The sequence below is a fragment of the Carlito syrichta genome, unplaced genomic scaffold (assembly GCF_000164805.1).
Source record: "Carlito syrichta isolate Samal-C Ts95f unplaced genomic scaffold, Tarsius_syrichta-2.0.1 Scaffold308845, whole genome shotgun sequence".
Lineage (NCBI taxonomy): Eukaryota > Metazoa > Chordata > Mammalia > Primates > Tarsiidae > Carlito > Carlito syrichta.
In genome coordinates this window covers 315,274-334,337 of record NW_007252941.1, presented here as the reverse complement: position 1 = coordinate 334,337, position 19,064 = coordinate 315,274, and the positions used below count along the sequence as shown (strand labels likewise).

The 19,064-nt window shown below is 38.2% G+C and overlaps 2 protein-coding genes across 4 annotated transcripts in view; one reads left to right on the top strand and one right to left on the bottom strand.

The window, feature by feature from the left end:
• Positions 1-200, bottom strand: part of SWT1 (SWT1, RNA endoribonuclease homolog) — a 124,026-nt gene extending 123,826 nt beyond the window's left edge. The window contains exon 1 of the mRNA XM_008066106.2: positions 168-200. The gene's annotated coding sequence lies outside the window, so the exon portion shown is untranslated. The remainder of the gene's footprint in view (positions 1-167) is intronic.
• Positions 201-365: 165 nt separating this feature from the next.
• The window catches only part of TRMT1L (tRNA methyltransferase 1 like), a 53,016-nt gene continuing 34,317 nt past the window's right edge, over positions 366-19,064 (top strand). The window contains exons 1-8 of one of the 3 annotated variants that reach the window (XM_021716582.1): positions 497-831; positions 922-955; positions 5,407-5,517; positions 6,831-6,944; positions 9,598-9,662; positions 11,546-11,675; positions 14,231-14,354; positions 14,829-14,908. In XM_021716582.1, the coding sequence (XP_021572257.1) occupies positions 751-831; positions 922-955; positions 5,407-5,517; positions 6,831-6,944; positions 9,598-9,662; positions 11,546-11,675; positions 14,231-14,354; positions 14,829-14,908 (739 nt within the window). In that variant the 5' untranslated portion in view covers positions 497-750. The other 2 variants (XM_021716583.1, XM_008066105.2) reach the window with 2 other exon arrangements.

The window sequence follows — 19,064 nt, the reverse complement described above, 5'->3', positions numbered from 1 at the left end:
CGGCGCGGGCTCGTCCCGGACCCGCCCACAGAGTCGCCCGGCCCAGACCCGACTGACTCCTGCGTCCCCCGGTCCCCCGGTCCGGCCGGCCGCCCGCTTGGCCACTTGGGGCGGGGGACGAGGGAGAACCTGCCCACCCAAACGTCAACGCACCCCGCAGTTCCTACCTCACCAGCGCCGGTGGCGGCGGCGGCGACTCCGGAGGCAGGAGGCCACGGGAAAGGGGCTCTCCCCCGAGCCCGACGTCTGATGGGAAATGTAGTTCTACGCTCGAATCCCGGCTACTCCCGAGAGCTCCAAAGCGCTTGGTTAGATTCGCATTTCCTTCCTCGGAGGACTCAGAACTCCGGCTCCGCCCCCGGCGCCGCGGTGCACGCTGGGTGTTGTAGTCTTGGTTGAGTTCTGAGTGACCGGAGAACGGAGACGCACGGTGGAGACGGAACTCTCTTACCTCATTGGACGCCGTCCCCAGCTCGCTTCTGCGCAGTGTGTGGTGGCGTCGTAACGCCTCGGGGAAAGGGAAGCGGACCGGGAAGCGGGCGGAGATCCGGAGCCGCTGCCTCAGGCTTTCTGTTTTCGTCTAGCAGATTCGGTCACTGGTTCTTCGTCTTTTGTCTGTTGCACGCATCCTGCCCTCCCCATTGCTCTCCCACTCCTTGGATCCAGCCCTGTGGGCACTCACGTCAGTCCTCTCACCCCGCCGTGAGCCCCCCCTGGTCCCCGGGCCGGCCTGGCGCGGAGGCGGTAACTATGGAGAATATGGCGGAGGAGGAGCTGCTGCCCCTGGAGAAGGAGGAGGTGGAGGTGGCCCAGGTCCAGGTCCCGACCCCGGCCCCGGCTTCGGCTGTGGACTCGGCCCCGACTCCGGCCGCGGCTCCAGCCCCAACCCCTGCCCCGGCCCAGGCTCCGGCCCTGTCCCAGTCCCTAGCCTCTGCCCCTGAGGAGGCGGAAAGCAGTAAGTGCAGGAGGCCCAGATGTTTCTGCCGCAGGAGAAGCGAGAAAGCGCGCCGTGCTGGGAAGTAGGGGAGGCTCTGCTTCGCCGGCCGGGCTTTTATGGGGAAAGGCAGGTCTAGGAAAAGGGAGGGGGAGGGAGGACGGACCCGTGTAGCGGGTAAAGCCGGGGTACCGGATGGGCGACGGCATCTCCATCCGCGAGACGCGGTGAAGGGTGTGTGGAGGGCAGGGGGGCTGCAGAGGGAGAGTCGTAATGAGGCGAAGAGCCTTTGCGTGGAAGGGGTTTTTTGTAGTACAAAAATAGGAAGTTACGCATAATGTGGTAGTTCCCCTCCCAGCCCCCCTGTCCTTGGTTGACTGAGTCCTTTCAGATGTGACATCGTAGCCTGTTGACGATAGTAGGTCCCAGCTGCCGGGATTGAGACACCATTACTGTCAACTGGCTCTTCTGCCTTGACATACTCAGATGGATCTTTCTCATTGCTTTTCTTCAACAGCTTGTTTCCAAAAAGAATTTGAGGCTGATGAATAGTTTAGGAAAGAATTGACTAAGTTATGGATATCTTCCCCATACATAAATGCCGATTGAGTTCCATCACAAGTCTTCTGAATGTGCTTGCATGTTTTCTAAGTGATGGTTAGCTGGACCATATAGGAATTTAAAAGATGGATGATGAACACTTTTTAAGGGATCTTCTGGACGTTTGTGTATGTAAAGGTCTAAGAAGGACTTCATGACCTTCTTTTAGCAAAGTAGTTTGTGGTCACTAATTGTCTTTTATGCTCTTTCTGGTGTATATCTTAAATTAATTCATCGTCTTGCCTACTTCTAGGCTAGTTTTGAGTTTAATGTTTATGAAATACTGATAATGATAGTCTAATATGATTATTTTGCGATTTTGAAACAGCATACAAATTGTTACAGAGTTAAGAGTAGGGCTGATCACAGGAAAGACAAAGTCACACCACTATGCCTCAGGTAGGCTGCTTGTCATATAATAAGATCAGAGATTTCAGGTGCAAAATTAGATTTATTTCTTCACCCACAGCTGCTGTGGGTGGGGACCCAAGAGGCCTGGGGATGTGGGGGGCTTACACTTTCCTATGTTTCATCCCACCTCATTTTCAGGTTCTTTCTGTTTATATTAATCAGAAGTGGTTCACCAGCTTTAGGGATTGCATGCTTTCTCTACCTTCCCACCATCCAAAATATATTAAATGTAGTTTGGAAAGATTTATATATTTTAAAACTTACAAATATGTAACTTGAGGACAATATACTGGTTGAGAAACCTGAAAATGGGACAAATATTTAATGATTGAGAAATCTGAAATGCATTTGAACTAAAATATATTTTACCACATTTTAAAAATTACTTTTAATTGGTATAGTTAGTCTTTTGAAGTCAGCCATAACTAGGCAAGATGAAGATGACCTGTGTAAAATAGAATTGAAAACTTAGGAAAAGTAACAAGTTGTAAAAGACCCTCCTAAACGCCTTAAATTCATCTGGTTTAACAAGAGGTTTGCCTATTGATTATTAGTGTGCTACAAAAAGCAAGTTGAGCGATTTTACATGCAGATCGTCTGACATCTACTATCTTGAACCAGAAAGTGATTTCAGAGATGTTTATAGGTATTTCATGAATTTTTAGACAGATCTGTAAGAGTTTTCTTCAATATTGGTCCACAGGATGTTTCGTTTTCTAATTGCCAGACTCCTTTCTCTTACTTTGTACTATTTACTAGAATAATTTCAACAATTACATCTTTATGTCATTTATCTTATTTCACATACACAGATCTTTGAACTGTGGAAGTTAGACGTCTTTATGACTACAAATCAGATTGATTTGTACACAGGGTTTCATTTCATGAATATTATTGTCCTAGCAATTAAAAGTTTTTGATCAAACAAAAAATTTTGCCCGATTATGGAAATTATATCTCATTTTAACTCACTTGAGCAGTATGAAAAAATTAACCAAATATTTGGTGAAAAAATTAACCAAATAGTGTTTGTTGCTCTTTGGTTTCGCTCCTTTAAAAATAAGGTGAAAAGCCAGACACAGTGGCTCATATCCCAGCTACTCTGAGGCTGAATATGACTTGAGGCCAGGAATTTGAGAACAGCCTACGCAATACAGCGAGTCTCCACCTCTTAAAAAAGTTTTAAAAATTAGCTAGGCATGGTGTTGCATGCCTATAGTTTCAGCTACCTTGTGGGGACTGAGGCAGGAGAATCCCTTAAGCCCACAAATTAAAGGCTGCAGTGAGCTATGAACTCACCACTTCACTCCAACCTTGGCAACAGAAAATACCCTGTCTCTTCAAAAGAATAAAATAAAGCTGGGCATCCAGCCCAGGCTGGAGTATAGTGGCACGCTCATGGCCACCACAGCCTCGACCTCCTGGACTCGGGAAATCCTTCTGCATCAGCCTTCCAAGTAGCTAGAACCACAGGCATGCACCACCACACCTAGATAATTTTTTGATTTATTTTAAAGATGAGGTCTTGCCAATTGCCCAGGCTGGTCTCAAACCCCTGGGCTCAGGCAATCCTCTCACCTCCGCCTCCCAAAGTGCTGGGATTACAGGTGTAAGCCACTGCACCTGGCTCTAAAATTACAGACATAGTTTACTACTGCATCCAAAAAATTTAACGATTTTTAAAAATTATTTAACACGCTTTAGTGCCTGCTATGTGTAAATTACTGCACTAGGCTGAAAATTTTATGGTGTAAATTATATAACCTAATATGACATAACCTAATATAGGAGGACCTTGTGGTTTATCCCATCATCTCCTGTCTCATTGGGCTCTCTACTTGTCAGCTTCTCCAAGTATTATATGTTCAGGTTCCCACTTTGTAATTGTTCCTTTCCTTTGCACTTATATTCAGGTCTCTCCATCCTTGGGAAAAGAAAAAAAGCAAATTACAATCCTATCTATCTAGTTTTTTCTACTGTCAAACTTCTCGGAAAAAATAATCTACCTTGATTTTCTGTTTTTCTTTTCCCTTCCTGTCTCTTTTCTATTCTCAAACACCTCACTGAGTCTGCTTTCTTAAAAGTCACCAGAGACTTCCTACATACTAAATCCAGTATTATTTTCTTGACCTCTAAACTGTTTGTGATACTTAATGTTGAGCATTTCTCTATTTTTATAGACTTTTCCTTTGACTTCAGCATTATCTTTATTCTCTTTACAATTTATTCTTTCTGAATCTACTTTTCTTATTATTTTTACTTAATTTTTCTTACAAATACCTACATGCCTCCGTACCTTACTCCATATTGTACCTGTTTATATTAATCAGTAGTGGGCCCAGCAGTATTGAGGAATGTATCCCATACCCCCAATCATAACAAGTCAAACATATTTAGAAGTCCTAACTAACTTGCATAGACTTTGTGCCTTCCATGATCTGTACTACATTTTTGGCTGCATATTTTTCTACCTACTCCATCCCCACCCCAAACATATTACATTCCAGCCAAGGGTGAGATAGGGGTGGCTGTATGTTTTATACCACGTCTTTGTTCAAGAGGCTATAAGACCAGTCATCAAATCTCTACTTACTGAAATTCTGTTCATAACTTAAGTCTCAGTCAGATGGCACTTCTTTAGTAAACACATTCTCAAAGTCACTTGTTAGAATTAATTATTCCTTCCTCTGTATGCCTGAATCAGATTACCTTTACCTCTAGTGCTCATTTCATCCTAAAAGTATTGTAGTTAAAGGTTAAGATTTTTACCTCTCCCACCTGATTGAAAGTTCTTTGAAGACAGAAAACATAAGTTATGTTTCTTCTTCACATTTTCTCAGGGTAGAAGCGTTTTTTTTTTTTGTAGACTTATTTTGACTAATTAGATAAAATTTTAAAACTGTGAAGTTATACAATGGATTTGTCTCCCAACTCTTTTTTTTTTTTTTTTTTAAGTAGAAGTCTCCCTCTGTCGCCCAGGCTGGAGTACAGTGCCATGTTCATGGCCACCGCAGCCTTGACCTGTTGGGCTCAGGTGATCCTTCCACCTCAGCCCTCCAAGTAGCTGAAACCACAGGCGCACGCCACCACACCTGGCTTTGTTTTTTAATTTATTGTAGGGATGAGGTCTCTCCAAGTTGCCCAGGCTGGTCTCGAACCCCTGGACTCAGGCAATCCTCTCGCCTCCACTTCCCAAAATGCTGGAATTAACAGGCAATCCTCTCGCCTCCACTTCTCAAAGTGCAGGAATTACAGGCATGAGCCACTGCACCGGCAGTCCCTCAACTCTACATTCTAAAACGCACTTGTTTTATAAACTGAGTTGTGGCAGTATTCCCTATCTAGGTGTTAGGACACCATGTTACAGGAAATAAACTTCTGTATAATGTGATCAGATAAAAATGGAACTGGAGTACAAATTGTTAAAGCATACTCTTCTAATTCTTAAAATTTTATTTCAGAGAGACACATCTCAATTCAAAGGCAGCTCGCTGATCTGGAGAAGTTGGCTTTTGTAACTGAAGGGGATTTTGATTCTGCCACTTCACTGAACTCAGATAATCTTGATGCAGGTATTTCCATGTTTGGGGCTTTATTTTTTCCTAATTTCTAATAATTTATCATGTTTCAATTCATGAAAATGGTTTGCTAACAAAAGACATGTTTATTTCTATTGAACTGTAACAATAGCCTATGTGCAGTGGTGCTGTAGGAATAAGTCATTTTGCAAACCCTTAGGAAAATTGCAGTCTTATGGATGTCTAAAGACTGTGTGTTCTGTAAGTAAGGAATTGCATTTTGCTACAAGTAACAGATATCTCCAAAAATAGTGTATTAAGTAACGTAGAGATTAATATTCTCTCATGTAAAAGACAGGCAGGTTAGAGCTAGTATACACCACACGCCTCTCTTTCTCCTCTGCTAACCTTAGTATTTGGTTTCTATCCTCAAGAAAACCTCATACTTTAAGTAGACAATGTACTTTAAAAAGGAAATTGTACCTGACTTGTATTGTGCTATGCATGAAAGATATTTCTTGTATTAACAATTATTAAATGAGGCCTGGCGCAGTGGCTCACCCCTGTAATCCCAGCACTTTGAGAAGCTGAGGCAAGAGGGTCGCTTGAGACCAGGAATTTGAGACTAGCCTGGGCAGCATAGCAAGACTTTATCTTTACAAAGAATAAAAAAATTGACCAGTGTGGTGCCATGTGCCTCTAGTCCTAGTTACTTAGAAGACTGAGGCAGAAAGATCACCTGAGCCCAGTAGATTGAGGCTGCGGTAGCTGTGATGGTGCCACCTTACTCTAGCCTGGGTGACAGAGTGAGACCCTGACTCAAAAACAATTATTAAATGAGTTATTGATTGTTACTGTATATTTTAGTGCTTAAAACCTGATTTCGAGATTTTAATTATATACTCAGTTTTTATTTGCGATACATTTCTAATTAAATAATTACATTATACTTCTAATTAAATAATCAGTTACTTATGCTCTCTGCCCAGCCCTGTCCTTCTGGGAATGTGATAATTGCTGTCCTTTTCCCTGTCCAAAGTATAGAGTGATGCTCCCTGTGGCAGAAATTTGGCTGGAAGGGTATCATACAGTTTATCACCTCCTTAACCTCTGTAATCCCAGTGACAGCAAGGGCATCAGCTAGCTACAGAGCAGAGAATTGTAGTGTTATTAAAAAAAAACTGATAATGTTCTATAACAATTATTATTAATATCTTCTGGGTCAGAAATAATGACCTCTCCCTAAAATTTAGAAGGACCTTATCTAAGAAGTAGGAAGGCGAGTCCCCTGTTAAGTGTTTTTGTAGCTGAATCCAGGCATTAATAATGAGTATAGTCTGTGCTTTAATTACTTTTCTGTGTTTAAGGAAACAAACAGGTTTGTCCATTGTGCCCTAAGGAAAAATTCAGAGCTTGTAACAGCCACAAGCTTCGTCGTCATCTTCAGAATTTACACTGGAAAGTCTCAGTTGAATTTGAAGGTTAGTATTTTTTGCTTGCGAAAAACTAATGTATATGCAATTTAACATTTATTACCAGTTTTTAAGTATCTGTTTTGTACTGGGTACTCTCTTTGACCCTGAGAGTCTATGTTGCTTATTGAACAATGTTTTAATAAGTTATACTTTACCTTTTGTAGTAAAACAACTACTATTTTACATATATTTTTGAAGATATAGTAAATGTAGTAAAACAAGAAAAACATATGGTATGAATATTGGAAAAGACAAGATAACATCTCTTTTCCTGCTGATGGCTTAAAAAACTGCTAGAGTGAAGAGTATTCAGAATGGTGGTGGAATATAAGGTAAATATTCAGAAATTGTAGGCTTTTCTTACTCTAGGTAAATGAATTATTTTTTAAATGTCAATTGTAATAATGATAAAAATGACACAATTTGGGAGAATAAACTTAATAAGAGGCTTCATAATGAAAAGGATAAAGTTCAAGAACAGAAAATGAGATCTTTTCAAGTTAAAAGACTTCCTAGAATCTGAGGTAGTGAATTATTATAGCGTTTTTTGGAAAACATCTTTTAAAATTTAAAATACACGTATTCATCCACCAGGTAGTTTCTCTTCTATTAGTGCCTTAGAAGTAAAAGAAGCAACAGACAAGCATAAATGTACAAGGATATTCATTGCAGCATGTACTTAGTAACAAAAACTTTGAATTAAAAGGATTGGTTTGATAAATTATGGAATGTACATATTATCAAATACTATGCAGCCATTTGAAAGAATACATCAGATAAGTACCAGCTAACTTAGAAATATTTCCACGATAAGGTACTAATAAAGCAAAAATATATGGGGAAGATTTTATAATATTCCATTTGGATAAAATGAAAAGCCCTCCCTTGAAAACAAAAAAACCTAAATAACAATCTTAGACTTATGTATATTTATATTTGTATATGATTATGTGAATATAGAAATTGTTAAATACAGTTATCTGGAGTTTCAGTCAAACTGGTTGAAGCAGCTAGTAAAAAGATACCCAGAAAAGAAGCCGAACTATTTTCATAGTGGTACTGGTAACAGGTTTTCACTAGTTAGATAAGGAAAAGGGAATTAGAGATTAATTTAGGGGCCATTCAGTCTTTTAAGCTTAATTATGTATAACATACAGTAAACCATATTTACTTCATGTCAAAAATATAAAATTCTCATTTTAATTAAAAAGGTAGCATTGACATTCTTTTTATTTGGACCATTGTTTAGCTTTTAAGTTTTGTCTTTCCTCCAAATTATTCTCTTCTTTTAAGTGGCTTATGATATTTCTTCACTCGCTTATGGATGTGATGCTCTCACGTACATTAAGCTGTTGGGTTTTTTCACATGATTTTGATCTTAGAGATGTGATAGTTTCTGTCTTAGCAGGCTCAAAGTAGTTGACGAATATGTTGAAGGTAGAAACAACAAGGTCTGCTGAAGGAATGAATGTGATATGTGAGAGAAAGCCAAAAATGCTTAGGTTTGTGATTTGAGCAACTAGAAGAATGGAGTTGAACTTTACTGAACTGGAGAAGACTGTATTAGGACCAGGTATGGTAAAGAAGGCCAGTTCCAGAGATTTAGACATGTAATGGGTGAGGTGCATCTAAATGGAGATGTCAAGTAGCCTACAGGGTATGTGAATCTGGAGCTTCAGTAAGAAGTTAAGGCTTGAGATGTACATTTGGAAGTTTTCAGAGTACAAATGGTATTTAAAGCCATGAGACTGGATGAGTAACTATAAGAGTATAAGTTGATAGAAAAAAGAAGTCATCCAGGACTAAGTCTTGGGTCACTTCAACATATACAAGTAAGAAATGATTGAATCCAAGGTATAAGAAGAAAAGAGATGATTTACAGGCTTTGCAATAGGAGGGACTATAAGGCATTATCATTTAAAAAAAAAAGGTAAAGAGACCTGATTTAAGTGGAAATGATGGATGTAGTCTTGACAGGTAGGTTTTTGAGATACTGACCAGATAATAATATAACCTTAATTTGCAATTGGAACTAGGGATCTGGCTCTCAGGAATGAGTTAGTAACTAGACTTGTAACTTGGGATTCCTTTCCACAAAAGAGATTATAAAAAGTGTTTTAAGTTACCAAGGAAATAGAAAAAAGTCATATAGCCAACCAAGCCTACCGAATACCTACATTTTAGGGTATGAGAGAAAGAAGAGAATCTATAAAGAAGATTAGGAAGGGTAGGAAGAGAACCAAGATAGTGCTTTATAGATTAAGAAGGGTCTGAATAACAGCAAATATAGCATAAGGCAAAGAAGGTAAAGCCTAGGAAAAAGTCAAGTGTGGCCAAGAATAGATGATAAAGCTGTGTCTCAAAGAAGCTAATTGACTAATCTAAGATAAAACAGTCATGGCAGAACCAGAGTTTGAACCTGTATTTGTGTGTGTGTATATTTGCATATTTATGTATACACATAAATATGCAAATATATATGTATATGCATATTTATATATATCTCATCTATAACAAATGTGTAAGCTAAAGCAATGTCATTCGAGTAATTATGACATAAATATAAGGAAATTCCATTTCTCATAAAATTTGCTTATAATTATTGATAATTGAATATTTAATGAACAGTGGTGTGTCAACCAGCCATTCCTCATTCTAGGTTACAGGATGTGCATCTGTCACTTACCTTGTCGACCGGTTAAACCAAACATTATTGGAGAACAGGTAATCAGATATTAGATTTTTATTTTTAAATGTAGTCCTTTTTAAAGAAAATATAATTTTTAATTAGTTTAAAACTAAAATGTACATGTTCAGCACTGTAGTTTACTTTAAAATTCTGTATCTGAGTTCTTTCAGGTTATCATAATAAGAAAAACATGAATGTATAAAAACAAGGATTGCCGGGCTCGGTGGCTCAGCCTGTAATCCCGTGCCTTTGGGAGGCTGAGGTGAGTGGATTGCCTGAGCCCGCGGGTTCGAGACCCGCCTGGGCAGCGAGACCTCATCTCTACAATAAATCAAAAAATCAGCCTGGCGTGGTAGCGCACACCTGTAATTCCGGCTACTTGGAAGGCTGAGGTGGAAGGATCGCCGGAGCCCAGCAGTTTGAGGCTGTGGTGGCCGGAAGCGGCCACTGCACTCCAGTCTGGGCAACAGAGTGAGACTCCAACTCAAAAAAAAAACAAGGATTGCTCTATTGAACTTCTCATTTGATAGTTTTCAATTTCAGTCAGATAAATTGCTTTCTTGTGTTCAAAATGAAAATTAACCCATTTACTAATTTTGGAATGGAAATTGTAAATAGAGTAGTTTTTTTCTTTTGAAATAAATTTTGATTATGGAATAAGAGCTTTAATTTCTGTGATTTAGTATATATCTCAGTATGTTTCGGTTGTATATTCATCCTCGCCATACACTTTTAAGTTTAACTTTACAGAATAAAGATACTTTCTGAAATCTGAATCAATTTTTTAAAAAACGCATGTGTTTATTTTTAGGATAGATTTGACCTATAGGGAATACGAACAATACAAAGTATAAAATTTATTACTGACACTATCCTGCATGCATATAAACTTATTAAGTTCTCATTGTTAATTCTTCTTTTGGGTCACTAAAAACGGTCAAAAGAATGTTGAGGAAAAGTGTGTTTTAAGTAGTAGTCAAGATAGTGCCTGGTCCATCAACTCAATATTTTGAATATGATAAACCACAGTACCATAAGGACCCCTGTATAATGTTTTTGACTATTTTCTTCTTGGTCATAAGATCCCAAGTAAATAGGAGCACTAAAAGTAAAAGGCATCAAAACTGGGTAAGAGCCATTAGAGTAGTCTTCTTGTTCTCAGCTGAATGAGAAATTAAGAAGTGAAAATTTCTTTACTTGGAAAAATAGGCTTCTCATTATGCCCCTAATGTTCAGAAGGGTACCAGTGCTGACTCAGATTTTCAGAAATAATTCAAAATGGTTGTTAAATATGGTCATCATTAAAAATGTAGTTATATAAACTTAAAAGCGAATGAGTTATACTTAAAAACAAATGTCATCTCTTCTCATTGTTTAATATTGCACTTTAATATTATTTGTGCACTTACAATTATTTACATCTATTATATCTACATGGTAGCAATGCTCTATAACAGTGTAATACTTCAAATCTCTTCCTAAATTCACGTTTAGTGATGTCATACTGGTAGCTTAAAATCTGTGACAATTATGGCTTGAAATTGACCATGGCAGAGGATTTATACCACAGAGATCTGCAGATACTACAAATCAGGGCTTTAATTTCCAGGAGAGGCAGTTGTTAAACATTTACCAGCACACTACTACTAACATTACACCATTTATATATGCAGCGTATAGAAAATACAAGTATTTGCTGATTGGAATGAATAGGAAAAACTAAGAAATCAAACTTTTTGCCTGTTGTAAAGTAAGATTAAAAAGCACACATAAATATAAGTAAGTTACATTAATGACAGAAGTAGTATTTTCTTCTATACCATTAAACTTAAGACATACAAACATACATAAATTGCAACTTTATGCTACTATTTTATTGTTTTAGTAACTTTTTAAAATTGCATACTCTGTTTGCTAGATATCCAATAAAATGGGCGCCCATTATCATTGTATCATTTGTTCAGCAACAATCACCAGAAGGACTGATATGCTAGGACACGTCAGGCGCCATGTGAATAAAGGAGAGTCTAAATCCAAGTATATTGCTGGTAAGTTGAGCAATCTTATTAACGTATAATAAGTAAACCTTTAAATAATAATGATTCAATTATTCTTTTCAGCCATCAGGCAAATAAAATACACTGATTTAACCAAATAATTTAGTTTACTGCTAATCCATTGTTACAGGTTTTTGTGTATTTCTGTAAAAGTTTTCAATAGCATTGAATTGTTTTCAGCTTAACAGATATATTTAATAAATCATGTAGAAAAAAAGCAAGTGACACTTAAATAAATATAGGTATCTTAATACAAGATTATAGAATTGTATTTCTAATGACAACTTGTACACCAATAACTGTTATAATTCTTGTTGGAAAACTCTAGAAAAAAGATGTAGCATGAAGGAAAGACCGTTTATCATCCTGACTGATAAAAAATCTTTTTTTTTTTTTTTTTTTTTTGATATGGAGTCTCACTCTGTTGCCCAGACGAGTGCAGTGGCTGCTCCTGGCCACTGCAGCCTCTACCTGCTGGGCTCCGGCGATCCTTCCGCCTCAGCCTTCCAAGTAGCTGGAACTACAGGTGCGAGCTACCATGCCCGGCTAATTTTTGATTTATCGTAGAGAGAGGTCTCGCCAAGTTGCCCAGGCTGGTCTTGAACCCGCGGGCTCAGGCAGTCCACTCACCTCAGCCTCCCAAAGCACTGGGATTACGGACTGAGCCACCAAACCCAGCCGATAAAAAATCATTAATAGCTTGTAATTACATAGGGATCCCTTTTGAACAACTAAATTAAGTCCTAATGGCCTAAAGCGTCCTTTGTATGTAATGATTAACTTCTTTAAGTCTAGAATAGTACTATGTACCATTCTTTTAAGAATTTAAAAACGCCGGGCTGGTGGCTCAGCCTGTAATCCCGCGCCTTTGGGAGGCTGAGGTGGTTGGATTGCCTGAACCCCTGGGTTCGAGACCCGCCTGGGCAGCGAGACCTCATCTCTACAATAAATCAAAAAATCAGCCAGGCGTGGTAGCGCATGCCTGTATTTCCGGCTACTCGGAAGGCTGAGGCAGAAGGATCGTCGGAGCCCAGCAGGTCGAGGCTGTGGTGGCCGAGAGCAGCCGCTGCACTCTAGTCTGAGTGACAGAGTGAGACTCCAACTCAAAAAATAAAAGAATTTAAAAACAAAAATACCCAGCCTGGGCAACATAATGAGTCCTTCTCTCTATTAAAAAGTACAAAAATTGGCCTGCACAGTGGCTCATGCCTATAATCCCAGCACTTTGGGAGTTTGAGGTGACAGGATTGCCTGAGCTTGCAGATTCAAGACCAACCTGAGCAACTTGGCGAGACCTCATCTCTACAATTAATCAAAAAATTAGCCAGGCATGGTGATGCATACCTGTAGTTCCAGCAACTTGGAAGGCTAAGGTGGAAAGATCACCTGAGCCCAGCAGGTTGAGGCTGCGGTGGCCATGAGCATGCCAGTGGACTCCAGCCTGGGCAACAGCTTGAGAGATTCCAACTCAAATAAATAAATAAATACAAAAATTAGTCAGGCATGTTGGCGCCTGCTTGTAGTCCCAACTACTCAGGAGGCTATGGAGGAGGATCAGTTGAACCCAGGAGTTTGAGGCTGTGGTGAGCCAGGATCGTACCACTCACTGCACTCCAGCCTGGGCAACAGAGTTAAACACTGTCTCAAAAAATAAAATAAAATAAAAGACCTCCCTCCCCTTCCCTCTCTTAAAAGAAAAGAATAATCATGGAACTGATTTTCTGTAAAGCTTAATTTTCTCACAGAACCTGGATTGAGAAAGACTGATCTTGTAAGATGTGATTTCTCTTCAGTAGGTATAGAAGGATGTATAGCACAATGGTAGGGAAGGTTGATATTATTTGACATTGTAGAAGGAGAAATATGGTTGCCATTTAGTTAATATTCTGATTGTAATATTATCAAGAAATTCAAACTTAAAAGATCTGTTATTTTCTCTAAATATGTCTCATTTCATAAATATTTAAAACATACACACATATATACACATAAATATTTCATTTGAGTGTATAGCTAAATGGCTCTAATTCATATTAAATGTAGAATCATTTTTTTCATTACTTTGAACGTATTTTAGTGTAATTTGTGATTTCAAATCATAATTATGAGAAAGTATTCTGAAGTCTAGCATGTTCAGGAAATAATGTGATTTTTAGTGAAGTGCAGTTAAGAAAGAGATACTCATTTTCTAACGACTATACCACAATAAAACTTATTTAGCAAACACTAGGTAGTGTTTGATGAATCGTAAAGGTATTTTAGGATTTTCTGTTATCCTAGGGTGATTGCTTTTTGGTATCATAACACAGATGTGTTGATATGCTAGGCATTCAAGGTTTTAAGCTAACTTTCTTTTATTCACCAAATACTTAACTGAGTGCTACTCTTTTGTGGAGACAGTGCTTTAGTTTTGGTTATTTTTACATTTACCCAACTGTTTGAATTAACACAAATTAATATGAAGTTATTTTTCAAAGTGTATCTTGTTTTAGATGTTTCGAATTATTTTATGTTTTCATGGAAATCTTTCCCCCCCCCCATCTTAGCTTCTACTGCTAAACCATCTAAGGAAATTTTAAAAGAGACAGACACGGATGTACAAGTGTGTCCCAACTATTCTGTACCTCAGAAAACAGATTCCTATTTTAATCCCAAAATGAAACTAAATCGGTAAGATAAACTGAATATTGGGCTATGGGATATTTTTTAAAAATTGTAACTGTATCTTCTCTTAACCTTGATATTCTAATATATTGAAATTTAAAACTAAGTGCAGAATAAAAATAATCTGTTTTCTCAGAAGGATTTTTTTTTCCTTTCTTTTTTCTACCAAGCCAGTTTCTTTATCAGAGAATAAAATAGGTCTAGCTTTTTATAATTTCTGAATAGGCTAGTGCTTTTGTGGGCAAATTGTATGAATAAATAAATAAATGCTTATTAATGGCATCTAGTTAAATTCGTAGTTTAATTTCACATATTTTTAGTTCTTACATATTACATTGGGAATATGTTATTACATTTCTTTTCAAAGTAGTTTGTACAGTAACTAGGAACTCCAGTTTTCACTATTTTTACATGAAATAAAATCTACAGTGATGAAACCATGGTAAAGTAAGATTATTCCAGATCATTTCTTTCTTCTAGGCAGTTAATATTCTGTACATTGGCTGCTTTGGCTGAGGAACGAAAACCTTTGGAATGTCTAGATGCCTTTGGAGCCACTGGTAAGTAAGGACATTTTTTGAACCCCAATAATCATATTTTATAGTATCTTTTCTTAGAAAATATATATGGACATCATATCTAACAAAATATTTGTATGTTAAAAAAAAAATTAAAGATCCAAGGTAAATTTTAAAATATTTTTATTGTCAAAAATTTTAAATATATACTAAAGTATACAAATGAGACCCTGTGTATCTATCACTCACTTCAGAAATTAACAACTCATGCTCAGTCTTGTTACCTACATTATATACCTTATACCTGAGTCCTTCCATACCCATTAATTTGAAATAAATCACAGCTATATCATTTCATCTATAAATATTTCAGTTGGAACTCTATAAGATAAGGTTTTTTAAAAAATAAAACCATGATACTATTATCACAGCTAGAAATTTAAGGTTTGTTAATATCAATTGCTTAAGTGTGCTCAGTTATCTCACATTTTTAAAAATTCGATCAGAGTCCAGACAAAGACTGTATACTTCAATTTTTTGATATGTCTCTTAAGTCTATCTTTTTTTTTTTTTTTTTTTTTTTGAGTTGGCATCTCACTCTGTCACCAAGCTGAAGATCATGGCTCACAGCAGTCTCAACTTCCTGGGCTCTGATGATCCTTCTGCCTCAGCCTCCCAAGTGGCTAGGACCACAGGAACACACCACCACTTTCAGCTAATTTTTTAAAATTTTATGTAGAGATGAGGTATTACTGTGTTGCCCAGGCTGATCTTGAGCTCCTGGGCTCAAGCAGTCCTCCCTCCTCAGACTCGAAAAGTACTGGGATTACAGGCATGAACCACCACATGCAGTCTTAAGTCTCCTTTTAATTTGTTTCCTTTCATTTTACATGTGTGTGGGGGGCTGGGGGGAGGTAGTTGCTTAGTTGTTGACGTAACAAGTCATTTGACCTGTAGAGTTTCCCATAGTCTAGATTTTTGCTGACTGTATCGCCATGGCTCATGTAACATGTTCCTTCCTCTGTCTTTTGTATTTTTGTAAATTAGTAGTTTGATCAGATTCACATAGAATTTTTTTTTTTTGCAAGAATACTTGTTTACTATAATCAGGAAGCACCTGTTATCTGGTTATCTCTTACTTGTGTTGTGATGACCATTGCCTAGCCTTCAGACAGTGGGATAAAGTGAAATCTTAAAAGAGAATATTTTTCCCAAAAGACTTAGCAGTAGAGAAAAGATAATACAGCAGGAGAAAATTTCTAAAAATTCACTGTACCCAATCCAAATCTTTCTTCATAAAGACTATAGGAGTATACTCTTGGGAAGCTTGTAGGAGAAGGGTGAAAGCTTTCCTTACTAAGCTCCTCTTCTCAGCGATAGTAGTGATTAAAAGCATGAACTGTGGATTCAACCTTCCCGGCTTCAAATCTAAGCTTCATCACTTGCTAGCTGTGTGACCAAGGCAAATTGTACCTTGATTTGCTCATCTGTAAAAAAGGAGGAGGGGACAATACTAACCATCTTACAGTAACGTGAAAACTTAGTGAATAAATGACATGTAAAGTAATTAGAATAATACCTGGTAAACAACAAATGCTGTAGAAGTATTAGGTGTCATCATTGTTGTATTATTACTACTGCTACTACTATCATCATCATTAATAATGTCTCCATAAAAGTGTTAAGGTGGGCCATGTGCGGTGACTCAGACCCGTCATCCCAGCACTTTGCGAGGCCAGAGTGAGAGGATTGCCTCAGCCCAGGGGTTTGAGACCAGCCTGGGCCACTTGGCAAGACCTCGTCTCTACAGTAAATAAAAACATTAGCCAGGCATGGTGGTGCACGCCTGTAGTTCCAGCAACTTGGAAGACTGAGGCAGAAGGATCACCTGAGTGCAGCAAGTTGCGGCTGTGGTAGCCGTAAGTGTGTCAGTGCACTCCAGCCCGGGCGACCAAGTGAGACTCCAACTCAGAAAAACAAACAAACAAACAAAAATGTTAATGTGATACTTCTGAGCTGATCATTTCCTCTGAACCACTTGGATTTGACATTTAAATCATTTTTTACTCCTCCTTTTCCCTTCACTATTCCCATATCTACTGAGCCACCAGGTCTGTACTAATTTTTCTTTTGTAATATAGTGCAGTCCCTTTCCATTTCATATTCACCAATTTTATGATTTAATTGCAAGCCTATTGCAGTAGTCTCTAATTGGTACCCTTGTTTACAGTCATTTCTGTGTCCTCCAATTTGTCTTGCATACTCCTGCCAAATAGCCTTTCCTTCAAAGCACTACATTAATAATGTTATTTAATGAAAAATCATGCATCTTTATTGCCTAGAGTTCAAACTTCTCAGACTGCATTTAATATCTTCCATAATCTGATCCTAACCTACTTTTCCAAATTTATTTCTCAGTGTTTTCCTCCACATATCTTTTCCTGAACTCTTTTTTATTATTTTATTTTTTGAGTCAGGGTCTCATTCTCACCAAGGTTGGAGTGCAGTGGCACAATCACAGCTCACCGTAGTCTCCACCTCCTGGGCTCAGACAATTCTTTGCCTGGCAAATTTTTTGATTTTTGTAGAAATGACAATCCAGGCTGGTCTTGAACTCCTGGGCTCCAGTAACTCTCAGCCTCCCAAAGTGCTGGGATTACAGGCATGAGCCATTGCTCCTGACCTCTGTGCTCTTTTTTAAAATCTGAAATATTTAAAACTAATGTTTGAGGAAGATCTTTCCAGTTTTTTCTTTTTAATGTGTCTTTGTAATATGAGGTTTGTAGCGATTATTTTGCATGTTTTGCCATCCCTAAAATGTGGTTGTTAGAACTTACCTCACGGGCCTATTGTGAAAATATTAAAAATATATATAAAGTCCATAACACAATAGATATTAATTTTATCCATTTATGAGACATATATGGAGAAGATGGCCAATACTTCAATACATAAGAGATTTTCTAATCCATATTGACTGGGCTTGTGTCACCATCTCCCATTTTGTAATGAATGTAGCTAATGACTTAAATCTAGTAGGTATGGAAAGCTTGTGAGAAGGAACTTTCTTGGTCTGAATTCTTCTTGATCACTTGCTTACATATATAAAAAGTTGTTCTTTTTAATTCACAACAATACTGTTGTGCAGTGTTTGAAAGGTGTTGATCAGCCAGGCACTCTGGCTCAAGCCTGTATTCCCAGCAGTTTGGGAGGCCAGGCAAGAAGATTGCCAGAGCTCAGGGGTTTGAGGCCAGCCTGGACAATGTGGTAAGACCTCATCTCTACAGTAAATCAAAAAAATTAGCCGGGTGTGATGGCACATGCCTGTGGTTCCAGCTACTTGGAAGTCTGAGTCAGAAGGATCACATGAGCTCAGCAAGTAAGGCTACAGTGGCCATGAGCATGCCAGTGCACTTCAGCCTGGGCGACAGAGTGAGACTCCAACTCATACACACAAAAAAGAGAAGTGTTGATCTAGAGAAGTTGTGTGTCATATATTAGTGCATGAGGGTAAACTTTAGCACATAGAGTTCCAACTTCCCATCCTCCCTTCAAGCACAATAACCCCACTCTTATTCATATTATGTAATTGGGTTTCTCTTTAAGATTTTCTTTGAAAAAAAAGTATTCCGCTGTAAGAAAAAAACAACAAAGAAAACAGTAGCCTACTATTCCACAAAATAAAAAACATACATAGAGATTATATTTGAACAAGGATCATTCAAAAAGTTTTATAAAAAGGATTAATAAGAAGGCTTAATGAAAATGTTAGATACATTTTTTTTATAATTAATATTTTTTATTATGATGTTGTGGGGTACAGTTAAGGGTTAGGTATACAAATACATTTCATTCAGGCACCCTATTGATAAGAAGAGGTGCTTCCCCATCCCCAGGCAGATATTTGCTACTGTTAATCCCATCTCCCTCCCCCCCCATAGTTTCCCACAACTGTCAATCATTTTCTTATAATATTAGGTTGGATGTTCAAAGTCCATTATATGAGTGAGAACATGTTATACTTGGACCTTTGTTTTTGTGAGAGGTCACTCAGTATTATAGACTCTAGTTCCATCCAGGTTGCTGCAAAATTCATGATTTTGTTCTTTTTTATGGTTGCATAGTATTCCATCGTGTATATGTACCACCTTTTTTAATCCAGTCCTCTTTTGATGGGCAGCATGGTTGCTTCCAGGTC